Consider the following 15,281-nt stretch of genomic DNA (forward strand, 5'->3'; position numbering starts at 1 on the left):
AAGCCGTTTCACTAGTTGGAAAAAGGTTGAAAAAACCGAGTGGATGAAACCTTGTTTCCTTTCTTCATCTGACACAAAGCATCTCTCAGATACCGACTTTACAGTGTTGACCTCTACTGCCGTTCTGCATCTGACAGGACAAGGCTCATAACAGACACATGACGTTAGTGTTGACCTCTACTGACGTTCTGCATCTGACAGGACAACGCTCATAACAGACATGACGTTAGTGTTGACCTCTACTGCCGTTCTGCAGGACAACGCTCATAACAGACACATGACGTTAGTGTTGACCTCTACTGCCGTTCTGCAGGACAACGCTCATAACAGACACATGACGTTAGTGTTGACCTCTACTGCCGTTCTGTATCTGACAGGACAAGGCTCATAACAGACATGACGTTAGTGTTGACCTCTACTGCCGTTCTGTATCTGACAGGACAAGGCTCATAACAGACACATGACGTTAGTGTTGACCTCTACTGCCGTTCTGCATCTGACAGGACAAGGCTCATAACAGACACATGACGTTAGTGTTGACCTCTACTGCCGTTCTGTATCTGACAGGACAACGCTCATAACAGACACATGACGTTAGTGTTGACCTCTACTGCCGTTCTGTATCTGACAGGACGAGGCTCATAACAGACACATGACGTTAGTGTTGACCTCTACTGCCGTTCTGCAGGACAACGCTCATAACAGACACATGACCTTAGTGTTGACCTCTACTGCCGTTCTGTATCTGAGTGACAGGACAAGGCTCATAACAGACACATGACGTTAGTGTTGACCTCTACTGCCGTTCTGTATCTGACAGGACAAGGCTCATAACAGACATGACGTTAGTGTTGACCTCTACTGACGTTCTGTATCTGACAGGACAAGGCTCATAACAGACACATGACGTTAGTGTTGACCTCTACTGCCGTTCTGCAGGACAACGCTCATAACAGACACATGACCTTAGTGTTGACCTCTACTGCCGTTCTGTATCTGAGTGACAGGACAAGGCTCATAACAGACACATGACGTTAGTGTTGACCTCTACTGCCGTTCTGTATCTGACAGGACAAGGCTCATAACAGACATGACGTTAGTGTTGACCTCTACTGACGTTCTGTATCTGACAGGACAAGGCTCATAACAGACACATGACGTTAGTGTTGACCTCTACTGCCGTTCTGCAGGACAACGCTCATAACAGACACATGACCTTAGTGTTGACCTCTACTGCCGTTCTGTATCTGAGTGACAGGACAAGGCTCATAACAGACACATGACGTTAGTGTTGACCTCTACTGCCGTTCTGTATCTGACAGGACAAGGCTCATAACAGACACATGACGTTAGTGTTGACCTCTACTGCCGTTCTGTATCTGACAGGACAAGGCTCATAACAGACACATGACGTTAGTGTTGACCTCTACTGCCGTTCTGTATCTGACAGGACAACGCTCATAACAGACATGACGTTTGAAATGTCTTGATTCTTTTGTAACTAGTGCAATAATTAATGTTTTAACATTTTATTTCACTTGTTTTTGTTTGTTATCTAGTTCACTTGCGTTGGCAATGTAAACATATGTTTCCCATGCCAATAAAGCCCCTTAAATTGAAAATGAATTTTAACACACAGAGAGACTATAAAGCCATCAGTATTCTCACCAGAGTGTCTGAGTGAAGGATCCACACAGAGAGACTATAAAGCCATCAGTATTCTCACCAGAGAGTGTCTGAGTGAAGGATCCACACAGAGAGACTATAAAGCCATCAGTATTCTCACCAGAGAGTGTCTGAGCGAAGGATCCACACAGAGAGACTATAAAGCCATCAGTATTCTCACCAGAGAGTGTCTGAGCGAAGGATCCACACAGAGAGACTATAAAGCCATCAGTATTCTCACCAGAGAGTGTCTGAGCGAAGGATCCACACAGAGAGACTATAAAGCCATCAGTATTCTCACCAGAGAGTGTCTGAGTGAAGGATCCACACAGAGAGACTATAAAGCCATCAGTATTCTCACCAGAGAGTGTCTGAGCGAAGGATCCACACAGAGAGACTATAAAGCCATCAGTATTCTCACCAGAGAGTGTCTGAGTGAAGGATCCACACAGAGAGACTATAAAGCCATCAGTATTCTCACCAGAGTGTCTGAGTGAAGGATCCACACAGAGAGACTATAAAGCCATCAGTATTCTCACCAGAGAGTGTCTGAGCGAAGGATCCACACAGAGAGACAATAAAGCCATCAGTATTCTCACCAGAGAGTGTCTGAGCGAAGGATCCACACAGAGAGACAATAAAGCCATCAGTATTCTCACCAGAGAGTGTCTGAGCGAAGGATCCACACAGAGAGACTATAAAGCCATCAGTATTCTCACCAGAGTGTCTGAGTGAAGGATCCACACAGAGAGACTATAAAGCCATCAGTATTCTCACCAGAGAGTGTCTGAGCGAAGGATCCACACAGAGAGACTATAAAGCCATCAGTATTCTCACCAGAGAGTGTCTGAGCGAAGGATCCACACAGAGAGACAATAAAGCCATCAGTATTCTCACCAGAGAGTGTCTGAGCGAAGGATCCACACAGAGAGACTATAAAGCCATCAGTATTCTCACCAGAGAGTGTCTGAGCGAAGGATCCACACAGACTATAAAGCCATCAGTATTCTCACCAGAGAGTGTCTGAGCGAAGGATCCACACAGAGAGACTATAAAGCCATCAGTATTCTCACCAGAGAGTGTCTGAGCGAAGGATCCACACAGAGAGACTATAAAGCCATCAGTATTCTCACCAGAGTGTCTGAGTGAAGGATCCACACAGAGAGACTATAAAGCCATCAGTATTCTCACCAGAGAGTGTCTGAGCGAAGGATCCACACAGAGAGACTATAAAGCCATCAGTATTCTCACCAGAGTGTGAGTGAAGGATCCACACAGAGAGACTATAAAGCCATCAGTATTCTCACCAGAGAGTGTCTGAGCGAAGGATCCACACAGAGAGACTATAAAGCCATCAGTATTCTCACCAGAGAGTGTCTGAGCGAAGGATCCACACAGAGAGACTATAAAGCCATCAGTATTCTCACCAGAGTGTCTGAGTGAAGGATCCACACAGAGAGACTATAAAGCCATCAGTATTCTCACCAGAGAGTGTCTGAGCGAAGGATCCACACAGAGAGACTATAAAGCCATCAGTATTCTCACCAGAGTGTCTGAGTGAAGGATCCACACAGAGAGACTATAAAGCCATCAGTATTCTCACCAGGGAGTGTCTGAGCGAAGGATCCACACAGAGAGACTATAAAGCCATCAGTATTCTCACCAGAGAGTGTCTGAGCGAAGGATCCACAGAGCCTGAAAAACTCCCTGATGGTTTGGAGTCTCTTGAGGAAGAAGATCTCCTCCAGAACATGTCTGTGAGGACCGCTGTGGAAGAAATGGACCTGGGCCGCCCGCGCCTCACGCATCACATCCACCTTCCGCCACGCCGGCGGCACCTCCATGGAAATCATCTAGAGAGGAGAGGAAATGACATCATAGAGAGACGGGAGAGTGAGAAGAAAGGAATAGCCCGAGATAAGTGACAAACAAATGGAATGTGCAGTGAAGAGGAATAACAAGACAAAGATGAGTTTAAGATGAAAGAGTGATTGAGCCAAAAAGAGAGAGAAAGAAAGAGACAGAGGAAAGAGAGAGGAAACGAGAGGGTGAGAGGAAAGAGATTGAGGAAACGAGAGGGTGAGAGAGGAAAGAGATTGAGGAAACGAGAGGGTGAGAGAGGAAAGAGATTGAGGAAACGAGAGGGTGAGAGAGGAAAGAGATTGAGAAAGAGGCTGAGAGAGGGGAAAGAGCTTGAGAAAGAGAGAGAAAGATATTGAGAAAGAGAGAGGGTGAGAGGGGAAAGAGATTGAGAAAGAGAGAGGGTGAGAGGGGAAAGAGATTGAGAAAGAGAGAGGGTGAGAGAGGAAAGAGATTGAGAAAGAGAGGGTGAGAGGGGAAAGAGATTGAGAAAGAGAGGGTGAGAGAGGAAAGAGATTAAGAAAGAGAGAGGGTGAGAGGGGAAAGAGATTAAGAAAGAGAGAGGGTGAGAGGGGAAAGTGATTGAGAAAGAGAGAGGAAAGCGATTGAGAAAGAGAGAGGGTGAGAGAGGGGAAAGAGATTGAGAAAGAGAGAGGGTGAGAGAGGGGAAAGAGATTGAGAAAGAGAGAGGGTGAGAGGGGAAAGAGATTGAGAAAGAGAGAGGGTGAGAGGGGAAAGAGATTAAGAAAGAGAGAGGGTGAGAGAGGAAAGAGATTGAGAAAGGGAGAGGAAAGAGATTAGGAAAGAGAGTCAGAGAGGGGAAAGAGATTGAGATAGAGAGAGAGTGAGAGGGAAAAGAGATTGAGAAAGAGAGAGGACATTGAGGAAGTAGATGTGTTACCTTCTCTGTGAGCTGGCCGAAGGCGGTCTCTAGCTGAGCAAACATGCCATCGAAGGCCACCAGCAGCATCTGACCGGCGGACATCTTAGGAGAGTCCTGTCCCACGGCGTCCATACTGGCCCCTGGAGGCTGCATCAGCTGGCAGTACTGGGCCCGCAACATCCTGCAATACAACATAAGCAATTAACACGAACCCTACTGCCTGTCTGTTCCCAGTACTGGGCCCACAACATCCTGAAATATAACATAACCAATTAACACGAACCCTACTGCCTGTCTGTTCCCAGTACTGGGCCCGCAACATCCTGCAATAAAACATAACCAATTAACACGAACCCTACTGCCTGTCTGTTCCCAGTACTGGGCCCGCAACATCCTGCAATAAAACATAACCAATTAACAAGAACCCTACTGCCTGTCTGTTCCCAGTACTGGGCCCGCAACATCCTGTTCCCCTGTTCTAACCTGGTGATGTGGAGACAGTGTCTGTTCTAACCTGGTGATGTGGAGACAGTGTCTGTTCTAACCTGGTGATGTGGAGACAGTGTCTGTTCTAACCTGGTGATGTGGAGACAGTGTCTGTTCTAACCTGGTGATGTGGAGACAGTGTCTGTTCTAACCTGGTGATGTGGAGACAGTGTCTGTTCTAACCTGGTGATGTGGAGACAGTGTCTGTTCTAACCTGGTGATGTGGAGACAGTGTCTGTTCCCCTGTTCTAACCTGGTGATGTGGAGACAGTGTCTGTTCTAACCTGGTGATGTGGAGACAGTGTCTGTTCTAACCTGGTGATGTGGAGACACTGTCTGTTCTAACCTGGTGATGTGGAGACAGTGTCTGTTCTAACCTGGTGATGTGGAGACAGTGTCTGTTCTAACCTGGTGATGTGGAGACAGTGTCTGTTCCCCTGTTCTAACCTGGTGATGTGGAGACAGTGTCTGTTCTAACCTGGTGATGTGGAGACAGTGTCTGTTCTAACCTGGTGATGTGGAGACACTGTCTGTTCTAACCTGGTGATGTGGAGACACTGTCTGTTCTAACCTGGTGATGTGGAGACAGTGTCTGTTCTAACCTGGTGATGTGGAGACAGTGTCTGTTCTAACCTGGTGATGTGGAGACTGTGTCTGTTCTAACCTGGTGATGTGGAGACACTGTGTGTTCTAACCTGGTGATGTGGAGACAGTGTCTGTTCTAACCTGGTGATGTGGAGACAGTGTCTGTTCTAACCTGGTGATGTGGAGACAGTGTCTGTTCTAACCTGGTGATGTGGAGACAGTGTCTGTTCTAACCTGGTGATGTGGAGACACTGTGTGTTCTAACCTGGTGATGTGGAGACAGTGTCTGTTCTAACCTGGTGATGTGGAGACAGTGTGTGTTCTAACCTGGTGATGTGGAGACAGTGTCTGTTCTAACCTGGTGATGTGGAGACAGTGTCTGTTCTAACCTGGTGATGTGGAGACAGTGTCTGTTCTAACCTGGTGATGTGGAGACAGTGTCTGTTCTAACCTGGTGATGTGGAGACACTGTCTGTTCCCCTGTTCTAACCTGGTGATGTGGAGACAGTGTCTGTCCTAACCTGGTGATGTGGAGACAGTGTCTGTTCTAACCTGGTGATGTGGAGACAGTGTCTGTTCTAACCTGGTGATGTGGAGACAGTGTCTGTCCTAACCTGGTGATGTGGAGACAGTGTCTGTTCCCCTGTTCTAACCTGGTGATGTGGAGACAGTGTCTGTTCTAACCTGGTGATGTGGAGACAGTGTGTGTTCTAACCTGGTGATGTGGAGACAGTGTCTGTTCTAACCTGGTGATGTGGAGACAGTGTGTGTTCTAACCTGGTGATGTGGAGACAGTGTGTGTTCTAACCTGGTGATGTGGAGACAGTGTGTGTTCTAACCTGGTGATGTGGAGACAGTGTGTGTTCTAACCTGGTGATGTGGAGACAGTGTGTGTTCTAACCTGGTGATGTGGAGACAGTGTCTGTTCTAACCTGGTGATGTGGAGACAGTGTCTGTTCCCCTGTTCTAACCTGGTGATGTGGAGACAGTCTCTGTTCTAACCTGGTGATGTGGAGACAGTGTCTGTTCTAACCTGGTGATGTGGAGACAGTGTCTGTTCTAACCTGGTGATGTGGAGACAGTGTCTGTTCCCCTGTTCTAACCTGGTGATGTGGAGACAGTGTCTGTTCTAACCTGGTGATGTGGAGACAGTGTCTGTTCTAACCTGGTGATGTGGAAACACTGTCTGTTCTAACCTGGTGATGTGGAGACAGTGTCTGTTCTAACCTGGTGATGTGGAGACAGTGTCTGTTCTAACCTGGTGATGTGGAGACAGTGTCTGTTCTAACCTGGTGATGTGGAGACACTGTGTTCTAACCTGGTGATGTGGAGACACTGTGTGTTCTAACCTGGTGATGTGGAGACACTGTGTGTTCTAACCTGGTGATGTGGAGACAGTGTCTGTTCTAACCTGGTGATGTGGAGACAGTGTCTGTTCTAACCTGGTGATGTGGAGACAGTGTCTGTTCTAACCTGGTGATGTGGAGACAGTGTCTGTTCTAACCTGGTGATGTGGAGACAGTGTCTGTTCTAACCTGGTGATGTGGAGACAGTGTCTGTTCTAACCTGGTGATGTGGAAACACTGTCTGTTCTAACCTGGTGATGTGGAGACAGTGTCTGTTCTAACCTGGTGATGTGGAGACAGTGTCTGTTCTAACCTGGTGATGTGGAGACAGTGTCTGTTCTAACCTGGTGATGTGGAGACACTGTGTTCTAACCTGGTGATGTGGAGACACTGTGTGTTCTAACCTGGTGATGTGGAGACACTGTGTGTTCTAACCTGGTGATGTGGAGACACTGTGTGTTCTAACCTGGTGATGTGGAGACAGTGTCTGTTCTAACCTGGTGATGTGGAGACAGTGTGTGTTCTAACCTGGTGATGTGGAGACACTGTGTGTTCTAACCTGGTGATGTGGAGACACTGTGTGTTCTAACCTGGTGATGTGGAGACACTGTGTGTTCTAACCTGGTGATGTGGAGACAGTGTCTGTTCTAACCTGGTGATGTGGAGACAGTGTCTGTTCTAACCTGGTGATGTGGAGACACTGTCTGTTCTAACCTGGTGATGTGGAGACACTGTCTGTTCTAACCTGGTGATGTGGAGACAGTGTCTGTTCTAACCTGGTGATGTGGAGACAGTGTCTGTTCTAACCTGGTGATGTGGAGACAGTGTCTGTTCTAACCTGGTGATGTGGAGACACTGTCTGTTCTAACCTGGTGATGTGGAGACAGTGTCTGTTCCCCTGTTCTAACCTGGTGATGTGGAGACACTGTCTGTTCCCCTGTTCTAACCTGGTGATGTGGAGACAGTGTCTGTTCCCCTGTTCTAACCTGGTGATGTGGAGACAGTGTCTGTTCTAACCTGGTGATGTGGAGACAGTGTCTGTTCTAACCTGGTGATGTGGAGACAGTGTCTGTTCTAACCTGGTGATGTGGAGACAGTGTCTGTTCTAACCTGGTGATGTGGAGACAGTGTCTGTTCTAACCTGGTGATGTGGAGACAGTGTCTGTTCTAACCTGGTGATGTGGAGACAGTGTCTGTTCCCCTGTTCTAACCTGGTGATGTGGAGACAGTCTCTGTTCTAACCTGGTGATGTGGAGACAGTGTCTGTTCTAACCTGGTGATGTGGAGACAGTGTCTGTTCTAACCTGGTGATGTGGAGACAGTGTCTGTTCTAACCTGGTGATGTGGAGACAGTGTGTGTTCTAACCTGGTGATGTGGAGACAGTGTCTGTTCTAACCTGGTGATGTGGAGACAGTGTCTGTTCTAACCTGGTGATGTGGAGACACTGTCTGTTCTAACCTGGTGATGTGGAGACACTGTCTGTTCTAACCTGGTGATGTGGAGACAGTGTGTGTTCTAACCTGGTGATGTGGAGACAGTGTGTGTTCTAACCTGGTGATGTGGAGACACTGTGTGTTCTAACCTGGTGATGTGGAGACAGTGTGTGTTCTAACCTGGTGATGTGGAGACAAGTGTGTGTTCTAACCTGGTGATGTGGAGACAGTGTGTGTTCTAACCTGGTGATGTGGAGACAGTGTCTGTTCTAACCTGGTGATGTGGAGACAGTGTCTGTTCTAACCTGGTGATGTGGAGACACTGTGTTCTAACCTGGTGATGTGGAGACACTGTGTGTTCTAACCTGGTGATGTGGAGACACTGTGTGTTCTAACCTGGTGATGTGGAGACAGTGTCTGTTCTAACCTGGTGATGTGGAGACAGTGTCTGTTCTAACCTGGTGATGTGGAGACAGTGTCTGTTCTAACCTGGTGATGTGGAGACAGTGTCTGTTCTAACCTGGTGATGTGGAGACAGTGTCTGTTCTAACCTGGTGATGTGGAGACAGTGTCTGTTCTAACCTGGTGATGTGGAAACACTGTCTGTTCTAACCTGGTGATGTGGAGACAGTGTCTGTTCTAACCTGGTGATGTGGAGACAGTGTCTGTTCTAACCTGGTGATGTGGAGACAGTGTCTGTTCTAACCTGGTGATGTGGAGACAGTGTCTGTTCTAACCTGGTGATGTGGAGACAGTGTCTGTTCTAACCTGGTGATGTGGAGACACTGTGTTCTAACCTGGTGATGTGGAGACACTGTGTGTTCTAACCTGGTGATGTGGAGACACTGTGTGTTCTAACCTGGTGATGTGGAGACAGTGTCTGTTCTAACCTGGTGATGTGGAGACAGTGTGTGTTCTAACCTGGTGATGTGGAGACAGTGTGTGTTCTAACCTGGTGATGTGGAGACACTGTGTGTTCTAACCTGGTGATGTGGAGACACTGTGTGTTCTAACCTGGTGATGTGGAGACACTGTGTGTTCTAACCTGGTGATGTGGAGACAGTGTCTGTTCTAACCTGGTGATGTGGAGACAGTGTCTGTTCTAACCTGGTGATGTGGAGCACACTGTCTGTTCTAACCTGGTGATGTGGAGACACTGTCTGTTCTAACCTGGTGATGTGGAGACAGTGTCTGTTCTAACCTGGTGATGTGGAGACAGTGTCTGTTCTAACCTGGTGATGTGGAGACAGTGTCTGTTCTAACCTGGTGATGTGGAGACACTGTCTGTTCTAACCTGGTGATGTGGAGACAGTGTCTGTTCCCCTGTTCTAACCTGGTGATGTGGAGACACTGTCTGTTCTAACCTGGTGATGTGGAGACAGTGTCTGTTCCCCTGTTCTAACCTGGTGATGTGGAGACACTGTCTGTTCCCCTGTTCTAACCTGGTGATGTGGAGACAGTGTCTGTTCTAACCTGGTGATGTGGAGACAGTGTCTGTTCCCCTGTTCTAACCTGGTGATGTGGAGACAGTGTCTGTTCTAACCTGGTGATGTGGAGACAGTGTCTGTTCTAACCTGGTGATGTGGAGACAGTGTCTGTTCTAACCTGGTGATGTGGAGACAGTGTCTGTTCTAACCTGGTGATGTGGAGACAGTGTCTGTTCTAACCTGGTGATGTGGAGACAGTGTCTGTTCTAACCTGGTGATGTGGAGACAGTGTCTGTTCTAACCTGGTGATGTGGAGACAGTGTCTGTTCCCCTGTTCTAACCTGGTGATGTGGAGACAGTCTCTGTTCTAACCTGGTGATGTGGAGACAGTGTCTGTTCTAACCTGGTGATGTGGAGACAGTGTCTGTTCTAACCTGGTGATGTGGAGACAGTGTCTGTTCTAACCTGGTGATGTGGAGACAGTGTCTGTTCTAACCTGGTGATGTGGAGACAGTGTCTGTTCTAACCTGGTGATGTGGAAACACTGTCTGTTCTAACCTGGTGATGTGGAGACAGTGTCTGTTCTAACCTGGTGATGTGGAGACAGTGTCTGTTCTAACCTGGTGATGTGGAGACAGTGTCTGTTCTAACCTGGTGATGTGGAGACAGTGTCTGTTCTAACCTGGTGATGTGGAGACACTGTGTTCTAACCTGGTGATGTGGAGACACTGTGTGTTCTAACCTGGTGATGTGGAGACACTGTGTGTTCTAACCTGGTGATGTGGAGACACTGTGTGTTCTAACCTGGTGATGTGGAGACAGTGTCTGTTCTAACCTGGTGATGTGGAGACAGTGTGTGTTCTAACCTGGTGATGTGGAGACACTGTGTGTTCTAACCTGGTGATGTGGAGACACTGTGTGTTCTAACCTGGTGATGTGGAGACACTGTGTGTTCTAACCTGGTGATGTGGAGACAGTGTCTGTTCTAACCTGGTGATGTGGAGACAGTGTCTGTTCTAACCTGGTGATGTGGAGACAGTGTCTGTTCTAACCTGGTGATGTGGAGACAGTGTCTGTTCTAACCTGGTGATGTGGAGACACTGTCTGTTCTAACCTGGTGATGTGGAGACAGTGTCTGTTCCCCTGTTCTAACCTGGTGATGTGGAGACACTGTCTGTTCCCCTGTTCTAACCTGGTGATGTGGAGACAGTGTCTGTTCCCCTGTTCTAACCTGGTGATGTGGAGACAGTGTCTGTTCTAACCTGGTGATGTGGAGACAGTGTCTGTTCTAACCTGGTGATGTGGAGACAGTGTCTGTTCTAACCTGGTGATGTGGAGACAGTGTCTGTTCTAACCTGGTGATGTGGAGACAGTGTCTGTTCTAACCTGGTGATGTGGAGACAGTGTCTGTTCCCTGTTCTAACCTGGTGATGTGGAGACAGTGTCTGTTCTAACCTGGTGATGTGGAGACAGTGTCTGTTCTAACCTGGTGATGTGGAGACACTGTCTGTTCTAACCTGGTGATGTGGAGACAGTGTCTGTTCTAACCTGGTGATGTGGAGACAGTGTCTGTTCTAACCTGGTGATGTGGAGACAGTGTCTGTTCCCCTGTTCTAACCTGGTGATGTGGAGACAGTGTCTGTTCTAACCTGGTGATGTGGAGACAGTGTCTGTTCTAACCTGGTGATGTGGAGACACTGTCTGTTCTAACCTGGTGATGTGGAGACAGTGTCTGTTCTAACCTGGTGATGTGGAGACAGTGTCTGTTCTAACCTGGTGATGTGGAGACTGTGTCTGTTCTAACCTGGTGATGTGGAGACACTGTGTGTTCTAACCTGGTGATGTGGAGACAGTGTCTGTTCTAACCTGGTGATGTGGAGACAGTGTCTGTTCTAACCTGGTGATGTGGAGACAGTGTCTGTTCTAACCTGGTGATGTGGAGACAGTGTCTGTTCTAACCTGGTGATGTGGAGACACTGTGTGTTCTAACCTGGTGATGTGGAGACAGTGTCTGTTCTAACCTGGTGATGTGGAGACAGTGTGTGTTCTAACCTGGTGATGTGGAGACAGTGTCTGTTCTAACCTGGTGATGTGGAGACAGTGTCTGTTCTAACCTGGTGATGTGGAGACAGTGTCTGTTCTAACCTGGTGATGTGGAGACAGTGTCTGTTCTAACCTGGTGATGTGGAGACACTGTCTGTTCCCCTGTTCTAACCTGGTGATGTGGAGACAGTGTCTGTCCTAACCTGGTGATGTGGAGACAGTGTCTGTTCTAACCTGGTGATGTGGAGACAGTGTCTGTTCTAACCTGGTGATGTGGAGACAGTGTCTGTTCTAACCTGGTGATGTGGAGACAGTGTCTGTCCTAACCTGGTGATGTGGAGACAGTGTCTGTTCCCCTGTTCTAACCTGGTGATGTGGAGACAGTGTCTGTTCTAACCTGGTGATGTGGAGACAGTGTGTGTTCTAACCTGGTGATGTGGAGACAGTGTCTGTTCTAACCTGGTGATGTGGAGACAGTGTGTGTTCTAACCTGGTGATGTGGAGACAGTGTGTGTTCTAACCTGGTGATGTGGAGACAGTGTGTGTTCTAACCTGGTGATGTGGAGACAGTGTGTGTTCTAACCTGGTGATGTGGAGACAGTGTCTGTTCTAACCTGGTGATGTGGAGACAGTGTCTGTTCCCTGTTCTAACCTGGTGATGTGGAGACAGTCTCTGTTCTAACCTGGTGATGTGGAGACAGTGTCTGTTCTAACCTGGTGATGTGGAGACAGTGTCTGTTCTAACCTGGTGATGTGGAGACAGTGTCTGTTCTAACCTGGTGATGTGGAGACAGTGTCTGTTCCCCTGTTCTAACCTGGTGATGTGGAGACAGTGTCTGTTCTAACCTGGTGATGTGGAGACAGTGTCTGTTCTAACCTGGTGATGTGGAAACACTGTCTGTTCTAACCTGGTGATGTGGAGACAGTGTCTGTTCTAACCTGGTGATGTGGAGACAGTGTCTGTTCTAACCTGGTGATGTGGAGACAGTGTCTGTTCTAACCTGGTGATGTGGAGACAGTGTCTGTTCTAACCTGGTGATGTGGAGACACTGTGTTCTAACCTGGTGATGTGGAGACACTGTGTGTTCTAACCTGGTGATGTGGAGACACTGTGTGTTCTAACCTGGTGATGTGGAGACAGTGTCTGTTCTAACCTGGTGATGTGGAGACAGTGTCTGTTCTAACCTGGTGATGTGGAGACAGTGTCTGTTCTAACCTGGTGATGTGGAGACAGTGTCTGTTCTAACCTGGTGATGTGGAGACACTGTGTGTTCTAACCTGGTGATGTGGAGACACTGTCTGTTCTAACCTGGTGATGTGGAGACACTGTCTGTTCTAACCTGGTGATGTGGAGACACTGTGTGTTCTAACCTGGTGATGTGGAGACAGTGTCTGTTCTAACCTGGTGATGTGGAGACAGTGTCTGTTCTAACCTGGTGATGTGGAGACAGTGTCTGTTCTAACCTGGTGATGTGGAAACACTGTCTGTTCTAACCTGGTGATGTGGAGACAGTGTCTGTTCTAACCTGGTGATGTGGAGACAGTGTCTGTTCTAACCTGGTGATGTGGAGACAGTGTCTGTTCTAACCTGGTGATGTGGAGACACTGTGTTCTAACCTGGTGATGTGGAGACACTGTGTGTTCTAACCTGGTGATGTGGAGACACTGTGTGTTCTAACCTGGTGATGTGGAGACACTGTGTGTTCTAACCTGGTGATGTGGAGACAGTGTCTGTTCTAACCTGGTGATGTGGAGACAGTGTGTGTTCTAACCTGGTGATGTGGAGACACTGTGTGTTCTAACCTGGTGATGTGGAGACACTGTGTGTTCTAACCTGGTGATGTGGAGACACTGTGTGTTCTAACCTGGTGATGTGGAGACAGTGTCTGTTCTAACCTGGTGATGTGGAGACAGTGTCTGTTCTAACCTGGTGATGTGGAGACACTGTCTGTTCTAACCTGGTGATGTGGAGACACTGTCTGTTCTAACCTGGTGATGTGGAGACAGTGTCTGTTCTAACCTGGTGATGTGGAGACAGTGTCTGTTCTAACCTGGTGATGTGGAGACAGTGTCTGTTCTAACCTGGTGATGTGGAGACACTGTCTGTTCTAACCTGGTGATGTGGAGACAGTGTCTGTTCCCCTGTTCTAACCTGGTGATGTGGAGACACTGTCTGTTCCCCTGTTCTAACCTGGTGATGTGGAGACAGTGTCTGTTCCCCTGTTCTAACCTGGTGATGTGGAGACAGTGTCTGTTCTAACCTGGTGATGTGGAGACAGTGTCTGTTCTAACCTGGTGATGTGGAGACAGTGTCTGTTCTAACCTGGTGATGTGGAGACAGTGTCTGTTCTAACCTGGTGATGTGGAGACAGTGTCTGTTCCCCTGTTCTAACCTGGTGATGTGGAGACAGTCTCTGTTCTAACCTGGTGATGTGGAGACAGTGTCTGTTCTAACCTGGTGATGTGGAGACAGTGTCTGTTCTAACCTGGTGATGTGGAGACAGTGTCTGTTCTAACCTGGTGATGTGGAGACAGTGTGTGTTCTAACCTGGTGATGTGGAGACAGTGTCTGTTCTAACCTGGTGATGTGGAGACAGTGTCTGTTCTAACCTGGTGATGTGGAGACACTGTCTGTTCTAACCTGGTGATGTGGAGACACTGTCTGTTCTAACCTGGTGATGTGGAGACAGTGTGTGTTCTAACCTGGTGATGTGGAGACAGTGTGTGTTCTAACCTGGTGATGTGGAGACAGTGTGTGTTCTAACCTGGTGATGTGGAGACACTGTGTGTTCTAACCTGGTGATGTGGAGACAGTGTGTGTTCTAACCTGGTGATGTGGAGACAAGTGTGTGTTCTAACCTGGTGATGTGGAGACAGTGTGTGTTCTAACCTGGTGATGTGGAGACAGTGTCTGTTCTAACCTGGTGATGTGGAGACAGTGTCTGTTCTAACCTGGTGATGTGGAGACAGTGTCTGTTCTAACCTGGTGATGTGGAGACACTGTGTTCTAACCTGGTGATGTGGAGACACTGTGTGTTCTAACCTGGTGATGTGGAGACACTGTGTGTTCTAACCTGGTGATGTGGAGACAGTGTCTGTTCTAACCTGGTGATGTGGAGACAGTGTCTGTTCTAACCTGGTGATGTGGAGACAGTGTCTGTTCTAACCTGGTGATGTGGAGACAGTGTCTGTTCTAACCTGGTGATGTGGAGACAGTGTCTGTTCTAACCTGGTGATGTGGAGACAGTGTCTGTTCTAACCTGGTGATGTGGAAACACTGTCTGTTCTAACCTGGTGATGTGGAGACAGTGTCTGTTCTAACCTGGTGATGTGGAGACAGTGTCTGTTCTAACCTGGTGATGTGGAGACAGTGTCTGTTCTAACCTGGTGATGTGGAGACAGTGTCTGTTCTAACCTGGTGATGTGGAGACAGTGTCTGTTCTAACCTGGTGATGTGGAGACACTGTGTTCTAACCTGGTGATGTGGAGACACTGTGTGTTCTAACCTGGTGATGTGGAGACACTGTGTGTTCTAACCTGGTGATGTGGAGA

The 15,281-nt window shown here is 48.0% G+C and overlaps 1 protein-coding gene across 1 annotated transcript in view; it reads right to left on the reverse strand.

Moving 5' to 3' along the window:
* LOC135564791 (serine/threonine-protein kinase SMG1-like) overlaps nt 1-15,281 on the reverse strand; it is a 137,286-nt gene that overhangs the window by 24,444 nt on the left and 97,561 nt on the right. The window contains 2 exon segments of the mRNA XM_065010850.1: nt 3,329-3,518; nt 4,427-4,589. Of these exon segments, the coding sequence (XP_064866922.1) occupies nt 3,329-3,518; nt 4,427-4,589 (353 nt within the window).

Source organism: Oncorhynchus nerka, linkage group LG26, assembly GCF_034236695.1.
Source record: "Oncorhynchus nerka isolate Pitt River linkage group LG26, Oner_Uvic_2.0, whole genome shotgun sequence".
NCBI classification, from domain to species: Eukaryota; Metazoa; Chordata; class Actinopteri; order Salmoniformes; family Salmonidae; genus Oncorhynchus; species Oncorhynchus nerka.